The sequence below is a fragment of the Podarcis raffonei genome, chromosome 4 (assembly GCF_027172205.1).
Source record: "Podarcis raffonei isolate rPodRaf1 chromosome 4, rPodRaf1.pri, whole genome shotgun sequence".
Classification (NCBI taxonomy): domain Eukaryota; kingdom Metazoa; phylum Chordata; class Lepidosauria; order Squamata; family Lacertidae; genus Podarcis; species Podarcis raffonei.
In genome coordinates this window covers 4870305-4897470 of record NC_070605.1, presented here as the reverse complement: position 1 = coordinate 4897470, position 27166 = coordinate 4870305, and the positions used below count along the sequence as shown (strand labels likewise).

Here is a 27166-nt window from a genome sequence, read left to right as displayed (position 1 = left end):
TATTTATTTATTTATTTATATCCCGCCCATCTGGCTGGGTTTCCCCAGCCACTCTGGGCGGCTTGCAATAAAACACTAAAATACAATAACCTATTAAACATTAAAAGCTTCCCTCAACAGGGCTGCCTGTTTGGGGAACTAGACCCGGCCCCCTCTTGCTTCGGGTTGGACTAGATGACCCTGGGATCCCCTCCTATCTCTCCACTCCTGAATTCTAGGAGGAGCTTCCTTGCCTCCTGCAAAGCCCTTTTCCCTGCAAGCTCTTCCTCTGGTTTCTGGCCAAGGGAGGGAGATGCTCAGAGTCCAGCCAAGAGCCTCACCCCCAAAAGGATATCTGGGCATTGGCGTAGCCAGGGGAGCAGTTGCCCCCTAAATCCATAAGAAATAATAAAAATCTGAGGTTCTGCCAAGCGAGAGAGGGCTGAGCGAGGGAGGACTCGGCTTGGCAAGGGTTAAAGGGAACTTAGCTGCCTTCCTAGAGAGGCCAGGAAGCAAGGGGGGGCCAGGTCCTCCAGAGCCAAGCCCCCTCCCTCCCCAGTCCTTTCCTGCTTCGGTGTCTCTGCTGCAAGAGCTGAATCGCAGCCCCCTCCTGGGATCTGGTGAGTCTCCTCTCTCTCCCCCCAGAGGGTGCAGTGGGGGGACGGTGGGGGTCCCAGGGCTGCTGCAGGAGGGGTGCCTGGGGGGCCAGATCTGGGTGAGGTGAGGGTGGGGGTGGGGCTGGGGAGCAACTCCGCCACGCTCTCCTTCCTGCAGATCAGAGGATCCCTGACTCCCACGAAATCCGCTCCCCCCCTTTCAGAAATGATCTCCCTTCTTTAAACAAAGGAGTCCCTGGGACTTTAACTCTGTGTGACGTCGCTCAGCCTCATTGCACAACAGAGGGAACAGGTGCAAATGGTTTTCCAAAGCTGGAGGAGGAGGTGGACTAGCCCCCCCCCAAATAAAGAAAACCCAATGTGGAGCAAGGAAGTTAAGGTGGAAGAGAAAGGCCAGGGATAAAGAGAGGGATCCCAGCCCAGAGTCTGGCTGCTGCATTGGGGACCAGTTTCCCAGTGTCTCCCAGGGCAGCTCCCCACGGAGGCCACTGCAGCAATCCCCTCGCACCCAGAGCATGGCATCCCAGGACCACATCCTCTCTCTCCCAAAGGGGTTGTTGCTGGCAAAGCAGCCGGAAATGGGCGCTGCTCCTCACTGAGCCTCCAGGGACCTTGGCATCAATGGCTGTGTGTACGTTAATAATAATAATAATAATAATTACCCTCCTAAATTTCAAGGGAGATGTCTTTGGCCCTGCCCACTTGGCCCTCAGGGGGTTGGCCAGATACATACCTGGCCCTCAGAGGAAAGAAAAAGGGACCCTGCCCCAGAAGTCTATTCTGAGAGTGGCAGAGAGTCCAAGTGCAAGAAAAGGAGACAGAAGCAGCGGAGTGGGTGTAGGTGTGGGGGTCAACTCCTGAGGACCCCCACTAGAACCAAGCATCCATTTTTCACAAGATAGAAACGACTCCTTTGTCAGTAGGTTCCGACGTCATCAATTGACTGGAAGGATGGAGAAACCAGGTTGATTCATCTCTCAGAAATCCCTTCAGTTGCCTCCACATTTTGCATTGCTAGAAGGCTAGAGACTTGTTTCTTCTCTTTCAAAAAGATAGCTCATGGTCTGGGATGTGGTGCAGTCATGCTTGCTCAGGGAACCATTTCCCCCCCTGTCCTACAAATTCTGTAACAGAACAATGTATTTGCTTTGTAGGATTTGCTAGAGCTTCTCATTTAGACGGACAGAACTTGGCAGAAGACCAAAGGGTTACTTCTGATCTCTCAGAGGCTTCCTGAGAGCACAGATGGATGAGCGAGACTCAGCTGGCCCTGGAACAGGAAGAGGCCATGCAAGCCAAACTGGGAGCACTGGGGGATTCTGGGAAAACTCTGTGCAGAAGATCCTGGGTGAGGTGGACACCCTCTGCTCAGAGGTGCAGAGCCAGCAGTTGAGGCAGTTCTGCTGCCAGGAGGCCAAAGGACCCCGAGAGGTTTGCAGCCGACTCTACCACCTTGACCATCAGTGGCTGAAGCCAGAAAGGCACACGAAAGCTGAGATGTTGGACCTGGTGATCTTGGAGCAGTTCCTGGCTGTCCTTCCCCCGGAGATGGAGAGCTGGGTGAGGGACTGTGGAGCGGAGACCAGTTCCCAGGCGATAGCCCTGGCCGAAGGTTTCCTCCTGAGTCAGGCAGAGGAGAGAAAGCAGGTGAGAGAGACTTTCCTCTGGATACTCCCAAGGGGCTCCAAACAGGACAGAGAACATCCCATAATGGTCTGCTGATGGCCCATCCTTTTTCTGGGAAAGCATCCATGGAATGAGATCTCACACCCTTCAAGTCTTTGTCATTCTCTTTCTAGTATTTCTCCCCATTCTCTGTTTTGAATCCTTGTTTCTTTCTCAGGGAAAGGATCTCTTTGCAGAAATGGACCTGGATTCCTGTGAGGCAGAGAGGCCTCCGTTGGACACCAGAGAGAGGCCACTGGGTAAGGAGGAAGGTGGGTTTTCTCCATTTGGTCTCGTTCTGTTGGTTTTCCAACTCATCTGAGGGTTCTTTTCATCTTGTTTTGGGGGGGAGACAGTTGGGAACAAGGGTCCAGAAGAGGGGAGATGTATTTTTTCACAACAAACATATGAAATGGGCACAAACGTCCAAATACTCTCAGTAGGTAAGTCCTTCTCAAAGGCCCATCTGTAGTTAGAGATGCCCTGTTTCACCTGTGAGAGAATCAGGCACTCCTGGCGTCCTGCTTACCTTTTTTCTTTTGCAAGTGACAGAAGGATGCCGGCAAGACCTCCTGATCCGCCTTTTCATGGGGGCAGAAGGGAAGCAGCGGCTGTGACACCAGATCAGGTCAGGGGAAGCTGCCTTGTGGGGACAGAGGCCGAGGGATGGAGCAATGTCATGGACTGGTTGGGCACAGAGGAGTGGTAGGAGGAAGCAGCCGGGGAACCAGGAAAGGAAGACGGCTCAGAGCCGAAGGAGTGGAGGTGGAGGAAGGATGAGCGGTCAGAGGGAGAAGCCTGGGAAGAGGAGGTGTCAGAAGCTGAAGGGGAAACAGGGCTTAGTGAGCTGGGAGACTCTGTGGCAGAATGCAGTGCAGAATCAGAGGCAGAAGAGGAAGGAGGCGAGTGGGAGAGGAAGGTCGAGAGGCAGAGGTGAGTCAGGATAAGGAGGAACCACCGGTAGCTCCCTCTCCTTCTGCCAGAAGCCACCCTCTCTGCTTGTCTCCCAGAGTCAAGAGACCCCCTGTAATGCAGGAATCTCTGCTAGATCATCCAAGACAGATGGCCATTCAAAATAGGCTTATTTTATTCCTGCAGTGCAGGAATCTCTGCTAGATAATCCAAGACCAAAGAGGCTTATTTTATTTCTAGATTGATAACTGAATGCAAAAATAGGTATCTAAGCAGAGTACAAATGAGAACAAATAGTGGCCTGGATTCACCTAACCAGCCCCATCAGATGAAAAATGGGGCCTGCCCCCCCATTCCTCCCCCTCTCCATGCCGCCCTGAATCCCTTGAATTTGGCTCTAGGGCATTGGGAGGGAACCTTCCCAGAACGGCTCACAAGGAGAGGAGAAAGTGGATCCTTCCATTGGGGAAACTGGAATGCTTGCCTAGGCAGAATGACTTGAATAACACAAGGCGGAGTACAACCTATTTGCACAAAGACAAATACCCATAAAAGACTGTATTAAAAGATGGAAAGGATATGTTGAATTAATAAATAAGATAGATTGTGAAGATTAATTATTTAAATTAAAATTGAGAAACATGGGAAAAATTTGCTGGAATAACGAATTAAATCAGAATACAAAAAGGGAGGTGTGAGGAGGTTCAAGAAATAAGCAAATGAAAAGTTGTAATCTGAGATTTGTATTTTTTCTTATTTTTTTGTTTTTTGTTTTTGTTTTGTTTTTTGCTGTATTTTTCTGTTTTTCTTGTTTCTTTTTTCGTGTTTATGTATTTATGAAAATTTGAATAAATATCATTTTTTTTAAAAAGAGTATGCAATGTGAGTTGTGTGGAACCACAAAGTTATAATGAAGTCTTAGACTTACCCCCTGGGGAACGTGCTTTGTGGGAACAAGCTATGAAAGAAGAAATGGACTCTTCTAAACGTAACAAAGTGTTTGAGGTCATAATGCCGCCACCTGGTGGCAGAGTGGTGTCATGCAAGTGGGTTTACAAAAGGAAAACCCTTGCATCTGGGGAACTACGTTTTTGAGCCAGATTAGTAGCCAGAGGATTCACTCAAATTAAAGGGGAGAGTTATGATGAAGTGTTTTCTCCCACTGTAAAGAGTGAAACTTTTCGTTTAATGCTTTCCATTGCTGCTGTAAGACAACTAGCAGTGCACCATTTTGATGTTGATGCTGCATATCTGCATGCAAATTTAGACCATGAAGTGTTAATGAGACAACCCCCTGGGTTTGAAGAGGAGAATGGTGCAGTCTGGCGTTTGAAAAAAGCTGTTTACGGTCTCAAACAAAGTGGAAGGTGTTGGAACCAGTGTTTAAATGAAGCCCTTGTAAAACTTGGATTTAAAAGGAGTGTGGCTGATCCATGCCTGTACACCAAGGGGACAGGCAACAAATATCTAATGCTCTTAGTCTTTGTTGATGATTTGCTTGTAGCAGGGAGTTCCACAGATGAGATCCAGAAGCTCACAAGTCAACTGGAAAAGAGGTTCAAGCTTAAAGCCTTAGGGCCTGTAAGCAATTACTTGGGAGTAGAAGTAAGGCAGGAAGCAGATGGAAGCTTCCTATTGAGCCAGAAAGAGAAAATTCTTCATTTGATAGAGCAGTTTGGCATGGAAAACTGCAAGCCAGTTCAGACTCCCATGACACCAGATTTCCCAAAGACAGTGTGTGATGATGAATTTGATCAGCCTGAGTTGTATCACTCAAAAATAGGATCACTATTGTATTTAAGCCAGTGGTCAAGGCCAGACATTGCATGTGCTACAAATGTTCTGAGTCAACGTGTATCTAAACCCAGTACTGCTGATTGGTGTGCTTTGAAAAGGCTTATCAGATATCTAAAGGGGACATTAAAAGTATGTTTGAAGATATCTAGTACACAAGATGAAAAACTAGAAGTATTTGTTGATGCGGACTGGGGAAGCTGTGTAGCTACCAGAAAATCTACAAGTGGAATGGTTATGATGTTTGCCAATTCCATAATTGGATGGAGGTCAAAGAAACAAGGATTTGTTGCGACCTCATCCTGTGAGGCAGAATATGGGAGCCTGTCGCTAGCATGCAATGAAATCATGTGGTTTATACAGATACTAAAAGATCTAGATTGTAAAGTTGATTTGCCTATCCAAGTGTATGAAGATAGCCAATCGTGCATTGCATTAGCGGGCTCGGAAATAATGAAATCTGCATCAAAACATATTGCTATCCGTCATGCGAATGTTAGAGATTGTGTACAGAATGGGGTGATCAAACTGGAGTATTGTCAATCACAAGATAATATTGCTGATTTGTTTACTAAGCCTTTGCCAGCAACATGCCATAATGAATTAATGACAAAACTGGGTTTATGTATATAATGTATGTATGTATTGTTTCTGTTGGGGTTTTTCGCATTTAAGAAACAGAAGGGGTGTCACGGCTAAAATGGCCGCTGTTTCTTTAATGCGAATAAAGCTGGGTCAGCATGACTCAGCAGCTTGCAGCAGGTTGTATATATATATAGTGAGAAATGTTAGTTTGTTGCTGAGGCTGGTGTTTGGGTTGGTTGGTTGGTTGGTTGGTTAGTTAGTGCTGGTGTATATAGTTATTCAGTCGTGTTTTGCACAAAGACTTTTAAGAATAAAACTCTGCAAGGATATTCTTGTCGACTCTTTTTGTGCTGACAAGGGTCCGAGGACCAGGCTGAGGAGACAAAGGGAGGTCAGAACCTTTTCCTCCTTTTTTTGCTTTTTACAAACACTGACACATTCTTCCCAGACAGTGAGATCCAGTGCTGAGGGCCTTCTGGCGGTTCCCTCGCTGCGAGAAGCCAAGTTACAGGGAACCAGGCAGAGGGCCTTCTTGGTAGTGGCGCCCGCCCTGTGGAATGCCCTCCCTTCAGATGTCAAAGAGAAAAATAACTACCAAACTTTAGAAGACATCTAAAGGCAGCCCTGTTTAGGGACACTTTTAATGTTTAAGAGATTATTGTATTTTAGAGTTTTTTGGAAGCCGCCCAGAGTGGCTGGGGAAACCCAGCCAGATGGGCGGGGTATAAATAATAAATTATTATTATTATTATTATTATTATTATTATTATTATTATTATTATTAACAGGAAGGAAACAACAAAGCATTGTGTAGCAGATCATATTTCTGCTGTCTCAGAGGAGGACATTTCCCTTTTTCTTTTAGGGTCCAGTCTGCTTTGAAGATGTCGCTGTTTGTTTCACTGACGAGGAGTGGGCGTTGCTGGATCCTGACCAGAGAGCTCTGCATAAGGATGTCATGGAGGAGAATTGTGGGATATTGGCCTCTCTTGGTAAGGCTCCCTGTGGGATCGTCATATCTGCCTGGAAATTTAAAAAATACCTCTATGTGACCAACCTCAGATATTTTCACAGAATTCAACAGCGCCCCCTATAACACCTGGGAACCTAACACCCCCACAATAAACAGTAACTTACAGTTTTTTCTTTGAACAATCTTCTTCAAAATATTGCTTTTTCTACCACGATTGGGCTGGTGTGAACTTCCCAGGCCATCTTCAGTGTCAGCTTCAAACTTCCACAATTTTGACAACTGCTATATATCAGACAAAACAACATTCAACAAGTCTTCAGAATCTAATAAATATGTTGGTAAAATGACAAACAACACAGGTAATGAACACACACCCAACTGGTTTCATTTCTTCTCCATTTGTTCCTGAGGCTCTAATCCCTTTTTGTCTCCATTGCAGATTCTGATGAATTGGAAATTGAGAGCAAAGGTGACCACGATAAAATCCCCAGGGAGGAGAAGCCACGTAAAAATTTGGAGTGTGGAGAAAGCTGCAGTCAGATCTCCCATTCCACTTCCCATCAACAAAATCTCATTGGAAAGAAACTCTATCAGTGCACGGAATGTGGAAAAAGCTTCACAGATAGTTCCTCTCTCATTTCCCATCAAAGAATTCATACAGGGGAGAAACCCTATCAGTGTGTGGAATGTGGAAAGAGCTTCAGGAAAAGCTCTGCTCTCACTTCCCATCAAAGAATTCATACAGGGGAGAAACCCTATCAGTGTGTGGAATGTGGAAAGAGCTTCAGGAAGAGCTCCCATCTCACTTCCCATCAAAGAATTCATACAGGGGAGAAACCCTATCAGTGTGTGGAATGTGGAAAGAGCTTCACAGCTAGTTCCTCTCTCATTTCCCATCAAAGAATTCATACAGGGGAGAAACCCTATCAGTGTGTGGAATGTGGAAAGAGCTTCAGGAAGAGCTCCGCTCTCACTTCCCATCAAAGAATTCATACAGGGGAGAAACCCTATCAGTGTGTGGAATGTGGAAAGAGCTTCAGGAAGAGCTCCTCTCTCATTTCCCATCAAAGAATTCATACAGGGGAGAAACCCTATCAGTGTGTGGAATGTGGAAAGAGCTTCAGTCAGAGCTCCTCTCTCACTTTCCATCAAAGAATTCATACAGGGGAGAAACCCTATCAGTGTGTGGAATGTGGAAAGAGCTTCAGGAAGAGCTCCGCTCTCACTTCCCATCAAAGAATTCATACAGGGGAGAAACCCTATCAGTGTGTGGAATGTGGAAAGAGCTTCAGTCAGAGCTCCTCTCTCACTTTCCATCAAAGAATTCATACAGGGGAGAAACCCTATCAGTGTGTGGAATGTGGAAAGAACTTCAGGAAGAGTTCCAATCTCACTAAGCATCAGAGAATTCATACAGGGGAGAAACCCTATCAGTGCATGGAATGTGGAAAGAGCTTCAGGAAGAGCTCCTCTCTTACTTCCCATCAAAGAATTCATACAGGGGAGAAACCCTATCGGTGTGTGGTATGTGGAAAGAGCTTCACTCACAACCACAGTCTCACTTTCCACCAAACAATTCATACAGGGGAGAAACCCTATCAGTGCATGGAATGTGGAAAGAACTTCAGGAAGAGCTCCTCCCTTACTTCCCATCAAAGAATTCATACAGGGGAAAAACCCTATCAGTGTGTAGAATGTGGAAAGAGCTTCACATGTAGCTCCTCTCTCACTTCCCATCAGAGAATTCATACAGGGGAGAAACCCTATCAGTGTGTGGAATGTGGAAAGAGCTTCACATGTAGCTCCTCTCTCACTTCCCATCACAGAATTCATACAGGGGAGAAACCCTATCAGTGTGTGGAATGTGGAAAGAGCTTCAGGAAGAGCTCCCATCTCACTTCCCATCAAAGAATTCATACAGGGGAGAAACCCTATCAGTGTGTGGAATGTGGAAAGAGCTTCAGGAAGAGCTCCTCTCTCACTTCCCATCAAAGAATTCATACAGGGGAAAAACCCTATCAGTGTGTGGAATGTGGAAAGAGCTTCACAGATAACACTTACCATGAAAGAATTCATACAGGGGAGAAACCCTATCAGTGTGCAGAATGTGGAAAAAGCTTCATTAGAAACTCCGATCTCACTTCCCATCACAGAATTCATACAGGGGAGAAACCCTATCAGTGTGTGGAATGTGGAAAAAGCTTCATTAGAAACTCCGATCTCACTTCCCATCAAAGAATTCATACAGGGGAGAAACCCTATCAGTGTGTGGAATGTGGAAAGAGCTTCAGTCAGAGTGCCCATCTCACTTCCCATCAAAGAATTCATACAGGGGAGAAACCCTATCAGTGTGTGGAATGTGGAAAGAGCTTCACAGCTAGTTCCTCTCTCATTTCCCATAAAAGAATTCATACAGGGGAGAAACCCTATCAGTGTGTGGAATGTGGTAAGAGCTTCAGGAAGAGCTCCTCTCTCACTTCCCATCAAAGAATTCATACAGGGGAAAAACCCTATCAGTGTGTGGAATGTGGAAAGAGCTTCACATGTAGCTCCTCTCTCACTTCCCATCAGAGAATTCATACAGGGGAGAAACCCTATCAGTGTGTGGAATGTGGAAAAAGCTTCATTAGAAACTCCGATCTCACTTCCCATCACAGAATTCATACAGGTGAGAAACCCTATCAGTGTGTGGAATGTGGAAAAAGCTTCACAGATAGTTCCTCTCTCATTTCCCATCAAAGAATTCATACAGGGGAGAAACCCTATCAGTGTGTGGAATGTGGAAAGAGCTTCAGGAAAAGCTCTGCTCTCACTTCCCATCAAAGAATTCATACAGGGGAGAAACCCTATCAGTGTGTGGAATGTGGAAAGAGCTTCAGGAAGAGCTCCCATCTCACTTCCCATCAAAGAATTCATACAGGGGAGAAACCCTATCAGTGTGTGGAATGTGGAAAGAGCTTCAGGAAGAGCTCCTCTCTCATTTCCCATCAAAGAATTCATACAGGGGAGAAACCCTATCAGTGTGTGGAATGTGGAAAGAGCTTCAGTCAGAGCTCCTCTCTCACTTTCCATCAAAGAATTCATACAGGGGAGAAACCCTATCAGTGTGTGGAATGTGGAAAGAGCTTCACATGTAGCTCCTCTCTCACTTCCCATCAGAGAATTCATACAGGGGAGAAACCCTATCAGTGTGTGGAATGTGGAAAGAGCTTCACATGTAGCTCCTCTCTCACTTCCCATCACAGAATTCATACAGGGGAGAAACCCTATCAGTGTGTGGAATGTGGAAAGAGCTTCAGGAAGAGCTCCCATCTCACTTCCCATCAAAGAATTCATACAGGGGAGAAACCCTATCAGTGTGTGGAATGTGGAAAGAGCTTCAGGAAGAGCTCCTCTCTCACTTCCCATCAAAGAATTCATACAGGGGAAAAACCCTATCAGTGTGTGGAATGTGGAAAGAGCTTCACAGATAACACTTACCATGAAAGAATTCATACAGGGGAGAAACCCTATCAGTGTGCAGAATGTGGAAAAAGCTTCATTAGAAACTCCGATCTCACTTCCCATCACAGAATTCATACAGGGGAGAAACCCTATCAGTGTGTGGAATGTGGAAAAAGCTTCATTAGAAACTCCGATCTCACTTCCCATCAAAGAATTCATACAGGGGAGAAACCCTATCAGTGTGTGGAATGTGGAAAAAGCTTCATTAGAAACTCCGATCTCACTTCCCATCAAAGAATTCATACAGGGGAGAAACCCTATCAGTGTGTGGAATGTGGAAAGAGCTTCAGTCAGAGTGCCCATCTCACTTCCCATCAAAGAATTCATACAGGGGAGAAACCCTATCAGTGTGTGGAATGTGGAAAGAGCTTCACAGCTAGTTCCTCTCTCATTTCCCATAAAAGAATTCATACAGGGGAGAAACCCTATCAGTGTGTGGAATGTGGTAAGAGCTTCAGGAAGAGCTCCTCTCTCACTTCCCATCAAAGAATTCATACAGGGGAAAAACCCTATCAGTGTGTGGAATGTGGAAAGAGCTTCACAGATAACTCCTCTCTCACTTACCATGAAAGAATTCATACAGGGGAGAAACCCTATCAGTGTGCAGAATGTGGAAAAAGCTTCATTAGAAACTCCGATCTCACTTCCCATCACAGAATTCATACAGGTGAGAAACCCTATCAGTGTGTGGAATGTGGAAAAAGCTTCACAGATAGTTCCTCTCTCATTTCCCATCAAAGAATTCATACAGGGGAGAAACCCTATCAGTGTGTGGAATGTGGAAAGAGCTTCAGGAAAAGCTCTGCTCTCACTTCCCATCAAAGAATTCATACAGGGGAGAAACCCTATCAGTGTGTGGAATGTGGAAAGAGCTTCAGGAAGAGCTCCCATCTCACTTCCCATCAAAGAATTCATACAGGGGAGAAACCCTATCAGTGTGTGGAATGTGGAAAGAGCTTCAGGAAGAGCTCCTCTCTCATTTCCCATCAAAGAATTCATACAGGGGAGAAACCCTATCAGTGTGTGGAATGTGGAAAGAGCTTCAGTCAGAGCTCCTCTCTCACTTTCCATCAAAGAATTCATACAGGGGAGAAACCCTATCAGTGTGTGGAATGTGGAAAGAGCTTCAGGAAGAGCTCCGCTCTCACTTCCCATCAAAGAATTCATACAAGGGAGAAACCCTATCAGTGTGTGGAATGTGGAAAGAGCTTCAGGAAGAGCTCCTCTCTCATTTCCCATCAAAGAATTCATACAGGGGAGAAACCCTATCAGTGTGTGGAATGTGGAAAGAGCTTCAGTCAGAGCTCCTCTCTCACTTTCCATCAAAGAATTCATACAGGGGAGAAACCCTATCAGTGTGTGGAATGTGGAAAGAACTTCAGGAAGAGTTCCAATCTCACTAAGCATCAGAGAATTCATACAGGGGAGAAACCCTATCAGTGCATGGAATGTGGAAAGAGCTTCAGGAAGAGCTCCTCTCTTACTTCCCATCAAAGAATTCATACAGGGGAGAAACCCTATCGGTGTGTGGTATGTGGAAAGAGCTTCACTCACAACCACAGTCTCACTTTCCACCAAACAATTCATACAGGGGAGAAACCCTATCAGTGCATGGAATGTGGAAAGAACTTCAGGAAGAGCTCCTCCCTTACTTCCCATCAAAGAATTCATACAGGGGAAAAACCCTATCAGTGTGTAGAATGTGGAAAGAGCTTCACATGTAGCTCCTCTCTCACTTCCCATCAGAGAATTCATACAGGGGAGAAACCCTATCAGTGTGTGGAATGTGGAAAGAGCTTCACATGTAGCTCCTCTCTCACTTCCCATCACAGAATTCATACAGGGGAGAAACCCTATCAGTGTGTGGAATGTGGAAAGAGCTTCAGGAAGAGCTCCCATCTCACTTCCCATCAAAGAATTCATACAGGGGAGAAACCCTATCAGTGTGTGGAATGTGGAAAGAGCTTCAGGAAGAGCTCCTCTCTCACTTCCCATCAAAGAATTCATACAGGGGAAAAACCCTATCAGTGTGTGGAATGTGGAAAGAGCTTCACAGATAACACTTACCATGAAAGAATTCATACAGGGGAGAAACCCTATCAGTGTGCAGAATGTGGAAAAAGCTTCATTAGAAACTCCGATCTCACTTCCCATCACAGAATTCATACAGGGGAGAAACCCTATCAGTGTGTGGAATGTGGAAAAAGCTTCATTAGAAACTCCGATCTCACTTCCCATCAAAGAATTCATACAGGGGAGAAACCCTATCAGTGTGTGGAATGTGGAAAGAGCTTCAGTCAGAGTGCCCATCTCACTTCCCATCAAAGAATTCATACAGGGGAGAAACCCTATCAGTGTGTGGAATGTGGAAAGAGCTTCACAGCTAGTTCCTCTCTCATTTCCCATAAAAGAATTCATACAGGGGAGAAACCCTATCAGTGTGTGGAATGTGGTAAGAGCTTCAGGAAGAGCTCCTCTCTCACTTCCCATCAAAGAATTCATACAGGGGAAAAACCCTATCAGTGTGTGGAATGTGGAAAGAGCTTCACATGTAGCTCCTCTCTCACTTCCCATCAGAGAATTCATACAGGGGAGAAACCCTATCAGTGTGTGGAATGTGGAAAAAGCTTCATTAGAAACTCCGATCTCACTTCCCATCACAGAATTCATACAGGTGAGAAACCCTATCAGTGTGTGGAATGTGGAAAAAGCTTCACAGATAGTTCCTCTCTCATTTCCCATCAAAGAATTCATACAGGGGAGAAACCCTATCAGTGTGTGGAATGTGGAAAGAGCTTCAGGAAAAGCTCTGCTCTCACTTCCCATCAAAGAATTCATACAGGGGAGAAACCCTATCAGTGTGTGGAATGTGGAAAGAGCTTCAGGAAGAGCTCCTCTCTCATTTCCCATCAAAGAATTCATACAGGGGAGAAACCCTATCAGTGTGTGGAATGTGGAAAGAGCTTCAGTCAGAGCTCCTCTCTCACTTTCCATCAAAGAATTCATACAGGGGAGAAACCCTATCAGTGTGTGGAATGTGGAAAGAGCTTCACATGTAGCTCCTCTCTCACTTCCCATCAGAGAATTCATACAGGGGAGAAACCCTATCAGTGTGTGGAATGTGGAAAGAGCTTCACATGTAGCTCCTCTCTCACTTCCCATCACAGAATTCATACAGGGGAGAAACCCTATCAGTGTGTGGAATGTGGAAAGAGCTTCAGGAAGAGCTCCCATCTCACTTCCCATCAAAGAATTCATACAGGGGAGAAACCCTATCAGTGTGTGGAATGTGGAAAGAGCTTCAGGAAGAGCTCCTCTCTCACTTCCCATCAAAGAATTCATACAGGGGAAAAACCCTATCAGTGTGTGGAATGTGGAAAGAGCTTCACAGATAACACTTACCATGAAAGAATTCATACAGGGGAGAAACCCTATCAGTGTGCAGAATGTGGAAAAAGCTTCATTAGAAACTCCGATCTCACTTCCCATCACAGAATTCATACAGGGGAGAAACCCTATCAGTGTGTGGAATGTGGAAAAAGCTTCATTAGAAACTCCGATCTCACTTCCCATCAAAGAATTCATACAGGGGAGAAACCCTATCAGTGTGTGGAATGTGGAAAAAGCTTCATTAGAAACTCCGATCTCACTTCCCATCAAAGAATTCATACAGGGGAGAAACCCTATCAGTGTGTGGAATGTGGAAAGAGCTTCAGTCAGAGTGCCCATCTCACTTCCCATCAAAGAATTCATACAGGGGAGAAACCCTATCAGTGTGTGGAATGTGGAAAGAGCTTCACAGCTAGTTCCTCTCTCATTTCCCATAAAAGAATTCATACAGGGGAGAAACCCTATCAGTGTGTGGAATGTGGTAAGAGCTTCAGGAAGAGCTCCTCTCTCACTTCCCATCAAAGAATTCATACAGGGGAAAAACCCTATCAGTGTGTGGAATGTGGAAAGAGCTTCACAGATAACTCCTCTCTCACTTACCATGAAAGAATTCATACAGGGGAGAAACCCTATCAGTGTGCAGAATGTGGAAAAAGCTTCATTAGAAACTCCGATCTCACTTCCCATCACAGAATTCATACAGGTGAGAAACCCTATCAGTGTGTGGAATGTGGAAAAAGCTTCACAGATAGTTCCTCTCTCATTTCCCATCAAAGAATTCATACAGGGGAGAAACCCTATCAGTGTGTGGAATGTGGAAAGAGCTTCAGGAAAAGCTCTGCTCTCACTTCCCATCAAAGAATTCATACAGGGGAGAAACCCTATCAGTGTGTGGAATGTGGAAAGAGCTTCAGGAAGAGCTCCCATCTCACTTCCCATCAAAGAATTCATACAGGGGAGAAACCCTATCAGTGTGTGGAATGTGGAAAGAGCTTCAGGAAGAGCTCCTCTCTCATTTCCCATCAAAGAATTCATACAGGGGAGAAACCCTATCAGTGTGTGGAATGTGGAAAGAGCTTCAGTCAGAGCTCCTCTCTCACTTTCCATCAAAGAATTCATACAGGGGAGAAACCCTATCAGTGTGTGGAATGTGGAAAGAGCTTCAGGAAGAGCTCCGCTCTCACTTCCCATCAAAGAATTCATACAAGGGAGAAACCCTATCAGTGTGTGGAATGTGGAAAGAGCTTCAGGAAGAGCTCCTCTCTCATTTCCCATCAAAGAATTCATACAGGGGAGAAACCCTATCAGTGTGTGGAATGTGGAAAGAGCTTCAGTCAGAGCTCCTCTCTCACTTTCCATCAAAGAATTCATACAGGGGAGAAACCCTATCAGTGTGTGGAATGTGGAAAGAACTTCAGGAAGAGTTCCAATCTCACTAAGCATCAGAGAATTCATACAGGGGAGAAACCCTATCAGTGCATGGAATGTGGAAAGAGCTTCAGGAAGAGCTCCTCTCTTACTTCCCATCAAAGAATTCATACAGGGGAGAAACCCTATCGGTGTGTGGTATGTGGAAAGAGCTTCACTCACAACCACAGTCTCACTTTCCACCAAACAATTCATACAGGGGAGAAACCCTATCAGTGCATGGAATGTGGAAAGAACTTCAGGAAGAGCTCCTCCCTTACTTCCCATCAAAGAATTCATACAGGGGAGAAACCCTATCGGTGTGTGGTATGTGGAAAGAGCTTCACTCACAACCACAGTCTCACTTTCCACCAAACAATTCATACAGGGGAGAAACCCTATCAGTGTGTGGAATGTGGAAAGAGCTTCACATGTAGCTCCTCTCTCACTTCCCATCAGAGAATTCATACAGGGGAGAAACCCTATCAGTGTGTGGAATGTGGAAAGAGCTTCACATGTAGCTCCTCTCTCACTTCCCATCACAGAATTCATACAGGGGAGAAACCCTATCAGTGTGTGGAATGTGGAAAGAGCTTCAGGAAGAGCTCCCATCTCACTTCCCATCAAAGAATTCATACAGGGGAGAAACCCTATCAGTGTGTGGAATGTGGAAAGAGCTTCAGGAAGAGCTCCTCTCTCACTTCCCATCAAAGAATTCATACAGGGGAAAAACCCTATCAGTGTGTGGAATGTGGAAAGAGCTTCACAGATAACTCCTCTCTCACTTACCATGAAAGAATTCATACAGGGGAGAAACCCTATCAGTGTGTGGAATGTGGAAAAAGCTTCATTAGAAACTCCGATCTCACTTCCCATCACAGAATTCATACAGGGGAGAAACCCTATCAGTGTGTGGAATGTGGAAAAAGCTTCATTAGAAACTCCGATCTCACTTCCCATCAAAGAATTCATACAGGGGAGAAACCCTATCAGTGTGTGGAATGTGGAAAAAGCTTCATTAGAAACTCCGATCTCACTTCCCATCAAAGAATTCATACAGGGGAGAAACCCTATCAGTGTGTGGAATGTGGAAAAAGCTTCATTAGAAACTCCGATCTCACTTCCCATCAAAGAATTCATACAGGGGAGAAACCCTATCAGTGTGTGGAATGTGGAAAGAGCTTCAGTCAGAGTGCCCATCTCACTTCCCATCAAAGAATTCATACAGGGGAGAAACCCTATCAGTGTGGGGAATGTGGAAAGAGCTTCACAGCTAGTTCCTCTCTCACTTTCCATCAAAGAATTCATACAGGGGAGGAACCCTATCAGTGTGGGGAATGTGGAAAAAGCTTCACAGATAGTTCCTCTCTCATTTCCCATCAAAGAATTCATACAGGGGAGAAACCCTATCAGTGTGTGGAATGTGGAAAGAGCTTCAGGAAAAGCTCTGCTCTCACTTCCCATCAAAGAATTCATACAGGGGAGAAACCCTATCAGTGTGTGGAATGTGGAAAGAGCTTCAGGAAGAGCTCCCATCTCACTTCCCATCAAAGAATTCATACAGGGGAGAAACCCTATCAGTGTGTGGAATGTGGAAAGAGCTTCAGGAAGAGCTCCTCTCTCATTTCCCATCAAAGAATTCATACAGGGGAGAAACCCTATCAGTGTGTGGAATGTGGAAAGAGCTTCAGTCAGAGCTCCTCTCTCACTTTCCATCAAAGAATTCATACAGGGGAGAAACCCTATCAGTGTGTGGAATGTGGAAAGAGCTTCAGGAAGAGCTCCGCTCTCACTTCCCATCAAAGAATTCATACAAGGGAGAAACCCTATCAGTGTGTGGAATGTGGAAAGAGCTTCAGGAAGAGCTCCTCTCTCATTTCCCATCAAAGAATTCATACAGGGGAGAAACCCTATCAGTGTGTGGAATGTGGAAAGAGCTTCAGTCAGAGCTCCTCTCTCACTTTCCATCAAAGAATTCATACAGGGGAGAAACCCTATCAGTGTGTGGAATGTGGAAAGAACTTCAGGAAGAGTTCCAATCTCACTAAGCATCAGAGAATTCATACAGGGGAGAAACCCTATCAGTGCATGGAATGTGGAAAGAGCTTCAGGAAGAGCTCCTCTCTTACTTCCCATCAAAGAATTCATACAGGGGAGAAACCCTATCGGTGTGTGGTATGTGGAAAGAGCTTCACTCACAACCACAGTCTCACTTTCCACCAAACAATTCATACAGGGGAGAAACCCTATCAGTGCATGGAATGTGGAAAGAACTTCAGGAAGAGCTCCTCCCTTACTTCCCATCAAAGAATTCATACAGGGGAGAAACCCTATCGGTGTGTGGTATGTGGAAAGAGCTTCACTCACAACCACAGTCTCACTTTCCACCAAACAATTCATACAGGGGAGAAACCCTATCAGTGTGTGGAATGTGGAAAGAGCTTCACATGTAGCTCCTCTCTCACTTCCCATCAGAGAATTCATACAGGGGAGAAACCCTATCAGTGTGTGGAATGTGGAAAGAGCTTCACATGTAGCTCCTCTCTCACTTCCCATCACAGAATTCATACAGGGGAGAAACCCTATCAGTGTGTGGAATGTGGAAAGAGCTTCAGGAAGAGCTCCCATCTCACTTCCCATCAAAGAATTCATACAGGGGAGAAACCCTATCAGTGTGTGGAATGTGGAAAGAGCTTCAGGAAGAGCTCCTCTCTCACTTCCCATCAAAGAATTCATACAGGGGAAAAACCCTATCAGTGTGTGGAATGTGGAAAGAGCTTCACAGATAACTCCTCTCTCACTTACCATGAAAGAATTCATACAGGGGAGAAACCCTATCAGTGTGTGGAATGTGGAAAAAGCTTCATTAGAAACTCCGATCTCACTTCCCATCACAGAATTCATACAGGGGAGAAACCCTATCAGTGTGTGGAATGTGGAAAAAGCTTCATTAGAAACTCCGATCTCACTTCCCATCAAAGAATTCATACAGGGGAGAAACCCTATCAGTGTGTGGAATGTGGAAAAAGCTTCATTAGAAACTCCGATCTCACTTCCCATCAAAGAATTCATACAGGGGAGAAACCCTATCAGTGTGTGGAATGTGGAAAAAGCTTCATTAGAAACTCCGATCTCACTTCCCATCAAAGAATTCATACAGGGGAGAAACCCTATCAGTGTGTGGAATGTGGAAAGAGCTTCAGTCAGAGTGCCCATCTCACTTCCCATCAAAGAATTCATACAGGGGAGAAACCCTATCAGTGTGGGGAATGTGGAAAGAGCTTCACAGCTAGTTCCTCTCTCACTTTCCATCAAAGAATTCATACAGGGGAGGAACCCTATCAGTGTGGGGAATGTGGAAAGAGCTTCACAGCTAGTTCCTCTCTCATTTCCCATAAAAGAATTCATACAGGGGAGGAACCCTATCAGTGTGGGGAATGTGGAAAGAGCTTCACAGCTAGTTCCTCTCTCATTTCCCATAAAAGAATTCATACAGGGGAGGAACCCTATCAGTGTGGGGAATGTGGAAAGAGCTTCACAGCTAGTTCCTCTCTCATTTCCCATAAAAGAATTCATACAGGGGAGGAACCCTATCAGTGTGGGGAATGTGGAAAGAGCTTCACAGCTAGTTCCTCTCTCACTTTCCATCAAAGAATTCATACAGGGGAGAAACCCTATCAGTGTGTCGAATGTGGAAAGAGCTTCACTGAAAGCTCCTCTCTCACTTACCATCAAAGAATTCATACAGGGGAGAAACCCTATCAGTGTGGGGAATGTGGAAAGAGCTTCACAGCTAGTTCCTCCCTTACTTCCCATCAAAGAATTCATACAGGGGAGAAACCCTATCAGTGCATGGAATGTGGAAAGAGCTTCAGAAATAGCTCCTCTCTCACTTACCATCAAAGAATTCATACAGGGGAGAAACCCTATCAGTGTGTCAAATGTGGAAAGAGCTTCACTGAAAGCTCCTCTCTCACTTACCATCAAAGAATTCATACAGGGGAGAAACCCTATCAGTGTGGGGAATGTGGAAAGAGCTTCACAGCTAGTTCCTCCCTTACTTCCCATCAAAGAATTCATACAGGGGAGAAACCCTATCAGTGCGTGGAATGTGGAAAGAGCTTCAGAAATAGCTCCTCTCTCACTTCCCATCACACAATTCATACAGGGGAGAAACCCTATCAGTGTGTGGAATGTGGAAAGAGCTTCAGGAAGAGCTCCCATCTCACTTCCCATCAAAGAATTCATACAGGGGAGAAACCCTATCAGTGTGTGGAATGTGGAAAGAGCTTCAGTCAGAGTGCCAATCTCACTTCCCATCAAAGAATTCATACAGGGGAGAAACCCTATCAGTGTGTGGAATGTGGAAAGAGCTTCAGTCAGAGTGCCAATCTTACTTCCCATCAAAGAATCCATACAATGGTCGGAAAAACCATTATACAGCTTTAGGAACCAGGCAGACGCACCTTTTTAACCAGGCTTTTGGCTGATTGACATCTAATGCCCTTTAAATATGTGGTGGTTTTTTTTGTTTCTTTTTTTTATGTTGTAACCATCCTGAGACCTGTGGGTGTAGGGAATAGGTGCCAACTCTTAAACGACTAGGGGTCTTTGCCCCACCCCCAATAAAATATTTAAGGATGCCACCCCCCAGTTTTTGGTGTGCTTTTTTCAAACACAGCCTTTTATTCTTCTGCAGCTTCCCATACAATTTCTCTTTCAATTTGCCCTCTTAAAAAATAAAAAAAATAAACGCAGAAAGGTCATGAGGAAAACAAAATACAAGAAGATACAAACATGGACAGGTCCCATCTTTGTGGGCAAAATAGAAAAGTTGCTTTGAAGGAGGCTTTCCCAAACTTGGGTCCCCAGCAGCTCCCAGACTACAGTTCCCATCATCCCTCCCCATTGGTTCTGCCAGCAAGGGATGATGGGAGTTGTAGTCCAAAACCAGCTTGAGATCGCCTGCTTCTTGGGAGGAAAGCAATGACCAACCTAGACAGCATCTTAAAAAGTAGAGACATCACCTTGCCAACAAAGGTCCGTATAGTAAAAGCTATGGTTTTCCCAGTAGTGATGTATGGAAGTGAGAGCTGGACCATAAAGAAGGCTGATCGCCGAAGAATAGATGCTTTTGAATTATGGTGCTGGAGGAGACTCTTGAGAGTCCCATGGACTGCAAGAAGATCAAACCTATCCATTCTGAAGGAAATCAGCCCTGAGTGCTCACTGGAAGGACAGATCGTGAAGCTGAATGCTTTGGCCACCTCATGAGAAGAGAAGACTCCCTGGAAAAGACCCTGATGTTGGGAAAGATGGAGGGCACAAGGAGAAGGGGACGACAGAGGACGAGATGGTTGGATAGTGTCTTCGAAGCTACAAACATGAGTCTGACCAAACTGCGGGAGGCAGTGGAAGACAGAAGTGCCTGGCGTGCTCTGGTCCATGGGGTCACGAAGAGTCGGACATGACTAAACGACTAAACAACAAAAGGCTGGCCTTGTGATATCCTCTGCTTGCCAAAAAACTGCCCCAGAATCTGAACCACCCCCAGTACTGCTAATTGGAATTAATAGAGCGCAAAACTGAAGTTTGATCGGCACTTCAACCTCTAGGGAGGTTCTAGGTGCTTTCTGCACCACCTAGAGTACCCACAGAATTGTGGCTTCTACTGGCAACACACCAGTATTGTGGTACGATAAGGTAATAGCACATAAAGTGTTTAAAAATCATATTGTTAGAAAAGCACTGTTTAATGTCTGGATAAGATATATGGATTTGTTAGAAAAGAAAACCCCAAGATGGTTGTCACCAATGGAAGGAAAAGGCACAGAAAAAACTCAATATGGAGGCCAAATGGCCGAAATATTGGGAAATCCTGGAACAAGATGGAGACAGAATAGAACTGCAGAGCTTTGAAAAATTGAAAAACAAAGTGCGAGATTGGCTCCATTATTATCAAATAATGGAGGCACACAATTTGGACAAAAAAGTTGGTTTCCAGGTGGAAAAATCAAAATTGGAAACAGAATTGTTAGATTCAAAAATCAAGAATCTGTCAAGAATGTATAACTTGCTATTGAAATGGAACACTCAGGATGAAATGGTGAAATCAGCTATGATACGATGCCTTATGAGGAACGGCTAAGGGATGGGCTAAACGGCTGGGCATGTTTAGCCTGGAGAAGAGGAGGTTAAGGGGTGATATGATAGCCATGTTCAAATATATAAAAGGATGTCACATAGAGGAGGGAGAAAGGTTGTTTTCTGCTGCTCCAGAGAAGCGGACACGGAGCAATGGATCCAAACTACAAGAAAGAAGATTCCACCTAAACATTAGGAAGAACTTCCTGACAGTAAGAGCTGTTCGACAGTGGAATTTGCTGCCAAGGAGTGTGGTGGAGTCTCCTTCTTTGGAGGTCTTTAAGCAGAGGCTTGACAACCATATGTCGGGAGTGCTCTGATGGTGTTTCCTGCTTGGCAGGGGGTTGGACTCGATGGCCCTTGTGGTCTCTTCCAACTCTATGATTCTATGATTCTATGATTCTATGATTCTATGATTAAATGGGCACAAGATGTTGGACATAACATAATGATGGCTGACTGGGAACAGTTATGGACCACAGGTATGAAATTCACGGCATGTAATGCCCTAAGAGAAAATTTAATGAAAATTATCTATAGGTGGTATATGACACCAGTCAAGCTTGCAAAAATCTACCATTTGCCTGATGACAAATGCTGGAAATGTAAAGAGTCTGAAGGTACAGTCTTTCACCTTTGGTGGACATGCCCAAAGATCAAGACCTTCTGGGAAATGATCTATAATGAAATAAAAAAGGTATTTAAATATACCTTTCTGAAGAAACCAGAGGCCTTCCTCTTGGGCATGGTCGGCCAATTGGTGCCAAAGAAGGATAGAACTTTTTTTATGTTTGCAACAACAGCAGCAAGAATGCTCATCGCGAAGTAGTGGAAGACCCAAGATTTACCCACCCGGGAAGAATGGCAGATGAAGTTGATGGACCTTATGGAACTGGCGGAAATGACTGGCAGAATCCGAGACCAGGGAGAAGAGTCGGTGGAAGAAGACTGGAAAAAGTTTAAAGACTATTTACAGAAATACTGTAAAATTAATGAATGTTAGAAAAATGTGGGAATGAAGTTACATGGCTTTAGTAGAAATGTTATAAGGAATTAAGTATAAATAGATTATTAGAGTATTAAAGGAAAAAATAAGGTTAGAATATGTTAAGATAATTATAGGATAGAAAACAGGAAGATGGAAAGGAATTGCTGAAACAATAGAAGTGGAATACAAAAAGGGAGGTGTGAGGAGGTCGTAGAAATAAGTGAATGAAAGATAAGATATTGAAATTGTTTGATGTGTTTTAAACTGTTTTTGTTTTGTTTTGTTAGTTTAATGTGTTAGTGTTATGCAGTGTTTTTGTATTGTATTGTTATTTTTTTGTAGTGTTTAAATTGTTGGAAAAGTAATAAATATTATTTTCAAAAACAACAACAACAACAAAATATTACTTTTTTAAAAAGTTGCTGCCATTATAGGCATTGCCATTCAAATGGTGTGCATGCATCATGTGATTGATTGTGCAAGGCGGGCCTTACTTGGCCCTCCACCAATATTTTATTCAAGTTGGCACCACTGGGTCGGGTGGTTTCCAAATTAAATAAAGACACAAATCGCCTTGCTTTGCACATGTCAATATCCTCATTTATTCTTTTTTAAATTTATTTGCCCTTCATCTGAAGATTTTACAACATACAGGAAGAAAGCATGGCTTTCTCACAAACAAGTCAAGCCAGAGAAATCTCTCCTTTTCTTCTTTTCTTTTTTTGGATGGAGTTACAAACTTTGTTGATCAGGGAACTGCTGTGGAAATAGTGCACCTCGATTTCAGTAAGGCTTTTGACAGAGTCCTCTGTGAGATTTATGTGAGGAAGCTGGTAAAATGTGAGCTGAATGAGGTATATGTCTTAGGACATCAAACTGGGAAAGTGGATTTTAAACTGACTGAAGAGGTTTTATGCCCTTGGGAATTTGGTCTCTTAAATCTACCCCTTCACCTTCCGTTTCTGTGCACTGCTCTGGTTCGCCAGAAGCGGCTTAGTCATGCTGGCAACATGACCCGGAAGCTGTATGCTGGCTCCCTCAAATCTTCCCTGTCAATTTGTCCAATTCTGCATATTCAGTCAATTTCCTTCTCCATTCTTCCACTGTTGGAATTTCTTCCTGCTTCCATCTTTGGGCCAGAAGTATCCTTGCTGCTGTCACTGCATATTGAAAAAGTTTACAGTCTTTCTTGTTAATTTCATTTCCTACCAAACCTAATAGGAAGGCCTCTGGTTTTTTAACAAATGTATATTTCAACATCTTTTTCAGTTCATTATATATCATTTCCCAGAAGCCTTTCACGCTTTTGCACTCCCACCACATATGATAGAAAGTTCCTTCTTTTTCTTTAAATTTCCAACACTTATTACATGTTTTATACATTTTAGCCAGTTTAACTGGCGTTATATACCATCTGTAAACCATTTCATTACATTTTCCTTCAACGCAGAACATGCTGTAAATTTTAACCTTTCATTCCATAGCTTCATCCAATCATCATATTGTATATTATAACCAAAATCTCTGGCCCAATGTATCATTACCGATTTCACCTCTTCATCTTTTGTGTGCCATTCTAGCAACATTTTGTACATTTTAGACAAATTTTTATGCTCATTATTCAATACCTCTGTTTGAAATTTTGATTCTTTTCCTTCATACCCACACATTTTACAATCTTTTCTAAACATTTCATTAACCTGGTAATAATGCAACCAATCATAAACAAATTCTTTCACTTCTTCATAAGTTTTCATTTTCCATTTCCCCCCCTCTCTTACTATCAGTTCTCCATATGTTATCCACCTCCCCCTCATATTAATCTTTTTCACGCTCAGCACTTCTAACGGTGAAATCCAGCGGGGGAGTCTAGGTTCCAACAAATTTTTGTACCTCTCCCACACCTCTATCTGTGTCGCATATTCCACGCGGCGCTTTCAGCGAAACACTAAGAGTTCCAGGTTTTTCCAGTGCAGTCTTTTTTAATGTGAGCTATATACAGGCATTTACAAAAGAAACAGTCCATACAGAGTACTTACAAACGAATACTCTCCACCACAGCACCACCACACTACAGCACAACCACCATTAAACAGGCTTTCCTTTTAAAACAGGTGAGAACCAATCACACTAATCACACTCCTGCTGAGTCACTCTGACTCAGCAGAGTATTGCATCATACCTCTCCCACACCTCTATCAGTGATCTTCGAAAGATGTGGTTCTCAAATCCTTTATGAATTTGTTTCTTTTCATACCATAGATATGCATGCCAACCAAATCTGTTATCAAATCCTTCTAAATCTAACAATTCTCCATTCTCTAATTTAATCCATTCCTTTATCCAACAGAGGCATGATGCTTCGTAGTATAATTTCAAGTCTGGCAGGGGAGAAGCAGGCACTCCTGGCATCCTGCTTACCTTTTTTCTCTTGCAGGTGGCAGAAGGATGCCAGGAAGACCTCCTGATCCGCCTTTTCATGGGGGTAGAAGGGAAGCAGCGGCTGTGGAACCAGATCAGGTCAGGGGAAGCTGCCTTGTGGGGACAGAGGCCGAGGGATGGAGCAATGTCATGGACTGGTTGGGCAGAGAGGAGTGGTGGGAGGAAGCAGCCGGGGAACCAGGAAGGGAAGATGGCTCAGAGCCCAAGGAGTGGAGGTGGAGGAAGGATGAGCAGTCAGAGGGGCAAGAGGGAGAAGCCTGGGAAGAGGAGGTGACGCGGCAGCTAAAAAAGCCAATGCAATTCTGGGCTGCATCAATAGGAGTATAGCATCTAGATCAAGGGAAGTAATAGTGCCACTGTATTCTGCTCTGGTCAGACCTCACCTGGAGTACTGTGTCCAGTTCTGGGCACCACAGTTCAAGAAGGACACTGACAAACTGGAACGTGTCCAGAGGAGGGCAACCAAAATGGTCAAAGGCCTGGAAACGATGCCTTATGAGGAATGGCTAAGGGCACTGGGCATGTTTAGCCTGGAGAAGAGGAGGTTAAGGGGTGATATGATAGCCATGTTCAAATATATAAAAGGATGTCACATAGAGGAGGGAGAAAGGTTGTTTTCTGCTGCTCCAGAGAAGCGGACACGGAGCAATGGATCCAAACTACAAGAAAGAAGATTCCACCTAAGCATTAGGAAGAACTTCCTGACAGTAAGAGCTGTTTGACAGTGGAATTTGCTGCCAAGGAGTGTGGTGGAGTCTCCTTCTTTGGAGGTCTTTAAGCAGAGGCTTGACAACCATATGTCGGGAGTGCTCTGATGGTGTTTCCTGCTTGGCAGGGGGTTGGACTCGATGGCCCTTGTGGTCTATTCCAACTCTATGATTCTATGATTCTTGAAATATACTCAGAGTCGCAAAGTGATTTCATGCTCTTTATTCAGCTCATAGTGGTGAGGAGGAATGAATGAATGTCCCCTCAAAGTATCTGCTTTATATACATTATTTACACAATGGGCTGCACATGATTGGCTAATTCCGGAATTCTAATGTAAGCCAATCAGGTTGTGGATTCACTTCTATCTGGAACATGATTGGGTGGTTCCTGCCAACCAATCATACTGCTGCATTGTTCTAGGACCAATCAGACTGCTGCATTCTGAATCCTATTGTTCTAGGACCAATCAGACTGCTGCCTTTTGGATCCTATTGTTCTAGGACCAATCAGACTGCTGCAGTTTGGATCCTATTCAACTCAGTACATAACACCCCTCCCCTCCAAGTTCCAGTCCTGCCCGGGAGGTCGCATTCATAGTCCTCAAGGTACACTGGCGGCCTACATGTGCGTTGCGGCCTGGGGTGTTCCCTGGTCCGGGGTTCAGGTTCTGGCTCGTGTTCCAAGGATGCTGACTGTGATGGGGCTGTTTGGTCTGGTGTCACCGGCTCGCTCAGTCGTGGTTCTGGCTCCGGTGTCCTTTCGGCCTCACAGGTCCTCTCTGTATTTACTGATTCTGCCTCTCCTGCTTGCCCCTGCTGCTCTATGGGCCTCACTGCCCCACTGTTCCCTTGGGACTCCTCTGACCTGTCTTCCTCCTCCTGGTTTTCTCCCGGGAATCGTCGCCGTATCTGGTCGCAGTGGCGGCGCCAGCATTGCCCCCATCTGTTAGCACCTCGTACGACACGGGGCCAGTGACCCTGGTGACTGTGGCGGGTACCCATGCAGGGCCTGCCCCAAAATTCTTTGCGTACACTGGGTCCTGGGCCTTGAAGGTCCGGGGGTTCCTGCCTTCCCCCACCACTACCTCATCCTGAGCTCTATCGGGGTGAAGGCAGTCCAATCTGATTGCAAGGCGCCGACCCATTAGTAGTTCAGCGGGGCTCTGGCCAGTCGTTGAGCTGTGCTAGAAGGAATGTGGCAAGGCTTTACTCCCAATCCCCTTGCGTCATGCGGCGAAGGGTGTCCTTGGTGGTCCGCACCATGCGTTCTGCTTGGCCATTGGTGGCAGGGTGGAATGGCGCCGAACGGATGTGGCGGATGGCGTTCTGCGCTGTGAAGGTTTGGAATTCTCCTGACGTAAATGCAGTCCCATTGTCTGAGACGAGAGTGTCAGGGAGCCCGTGGGTTGCAAACAGCCTGCGTAGTACCCGGATGGCTGCGGACGTAGAAGTGGACGGTACCAGTGCGACTTCCAGCCATTTGGTGTAGGAGTCCACCACTATGAAGAATGTTTTCCCCTGAAAGGGGCCAGCGAAGTCCACATGCAGGCGTGACCATGGTGCTCGGGCGGACTCCCAGGACTGGACTGGGGCCCTTGGGGGATCTGGGTGGGATTCTTGGTAGGCCTGGCAGTGTTTGACCCAGGCCTCTATCTCTCCGTCGATCCCCGGCCACCACACATAACTCCTGGCAAGGGCCTCCATTCTTACTACCCCTGGGTGTGTCTCGTGTAGGGCTGTGAGGACCCTTTTGCGGAGGGGCTGGGGAACAACGACCCTGCTTCCCCATAACAGGCCCCCCTTGTGGGCCGACAATTCATGTTTGCGGGTTGTGTAGCCGGCGAATTCTGGCCCGGGGCTGCTGCTGGGCCATCCCCTCCCCACCCAGTCCAGGACCCGGGAGATGACCCTATCTTTCTTGGAATGGTGTGCAACTTCTTGTGCCTGAATGGGGCGGTCGGGAAGCAGCTCCAGGCTCATAACCTCTTGTGCAGGTGCTGGGTCGGGGCCTGTTTCCGGTAGTGGTAGCCTGCTGAGGGCGTCCGCATGGCCCATC

The 27166-nt window shown here is 45.3% G+C and overlaps 3 protein-coding genes across 6 annotated transcripts in view; 2 read left to right on the top strand and 1 right to left on the bottom strand.

Annotated features, from left to right (window-relative positions):
* The window catches only part of LOC128412184 (uncharacterized), a 31187-nt gene extending 11449 nt beyond the window's left edge, over positions 1–19738 (top strand). The window contains 1 exon segment of the mRNA XM_053385043.1: positions 7120–19738. Coding sequence (XP_053241018.1) covers positions 7120–19275 — 12156 coding nt within the window. The 3' untranslated portion in view covers positions 19276–19738.
* Positions 1–27166, bottom strand: part of LOC128412035 (zinc finger protein 420-like) — a 621951-nt gene that overhangs the window by 76506 nt on the left and 518279 nt on the right. The window lies entirely within an intron of this gene.
* LOC128412153 (zinc finger and SCAN domain-containing protein 31-like) lies at positions 533–2700 on the top strand. The gene is made up of 3 exons (XM_053385017.1): positions 533–599; positions 1751–2243; positions 2440–2700. Exons 2-3 carry the CDS (start codon positions 1842–1844, stop codon positions 2581–2583), a joined length of 546 nt encoding a protein of 181 aa, XP_053240992.1. The 5' UTR covers positions 533–599; positions 1751–1841; the 3' UTR covers positions 2584–2700.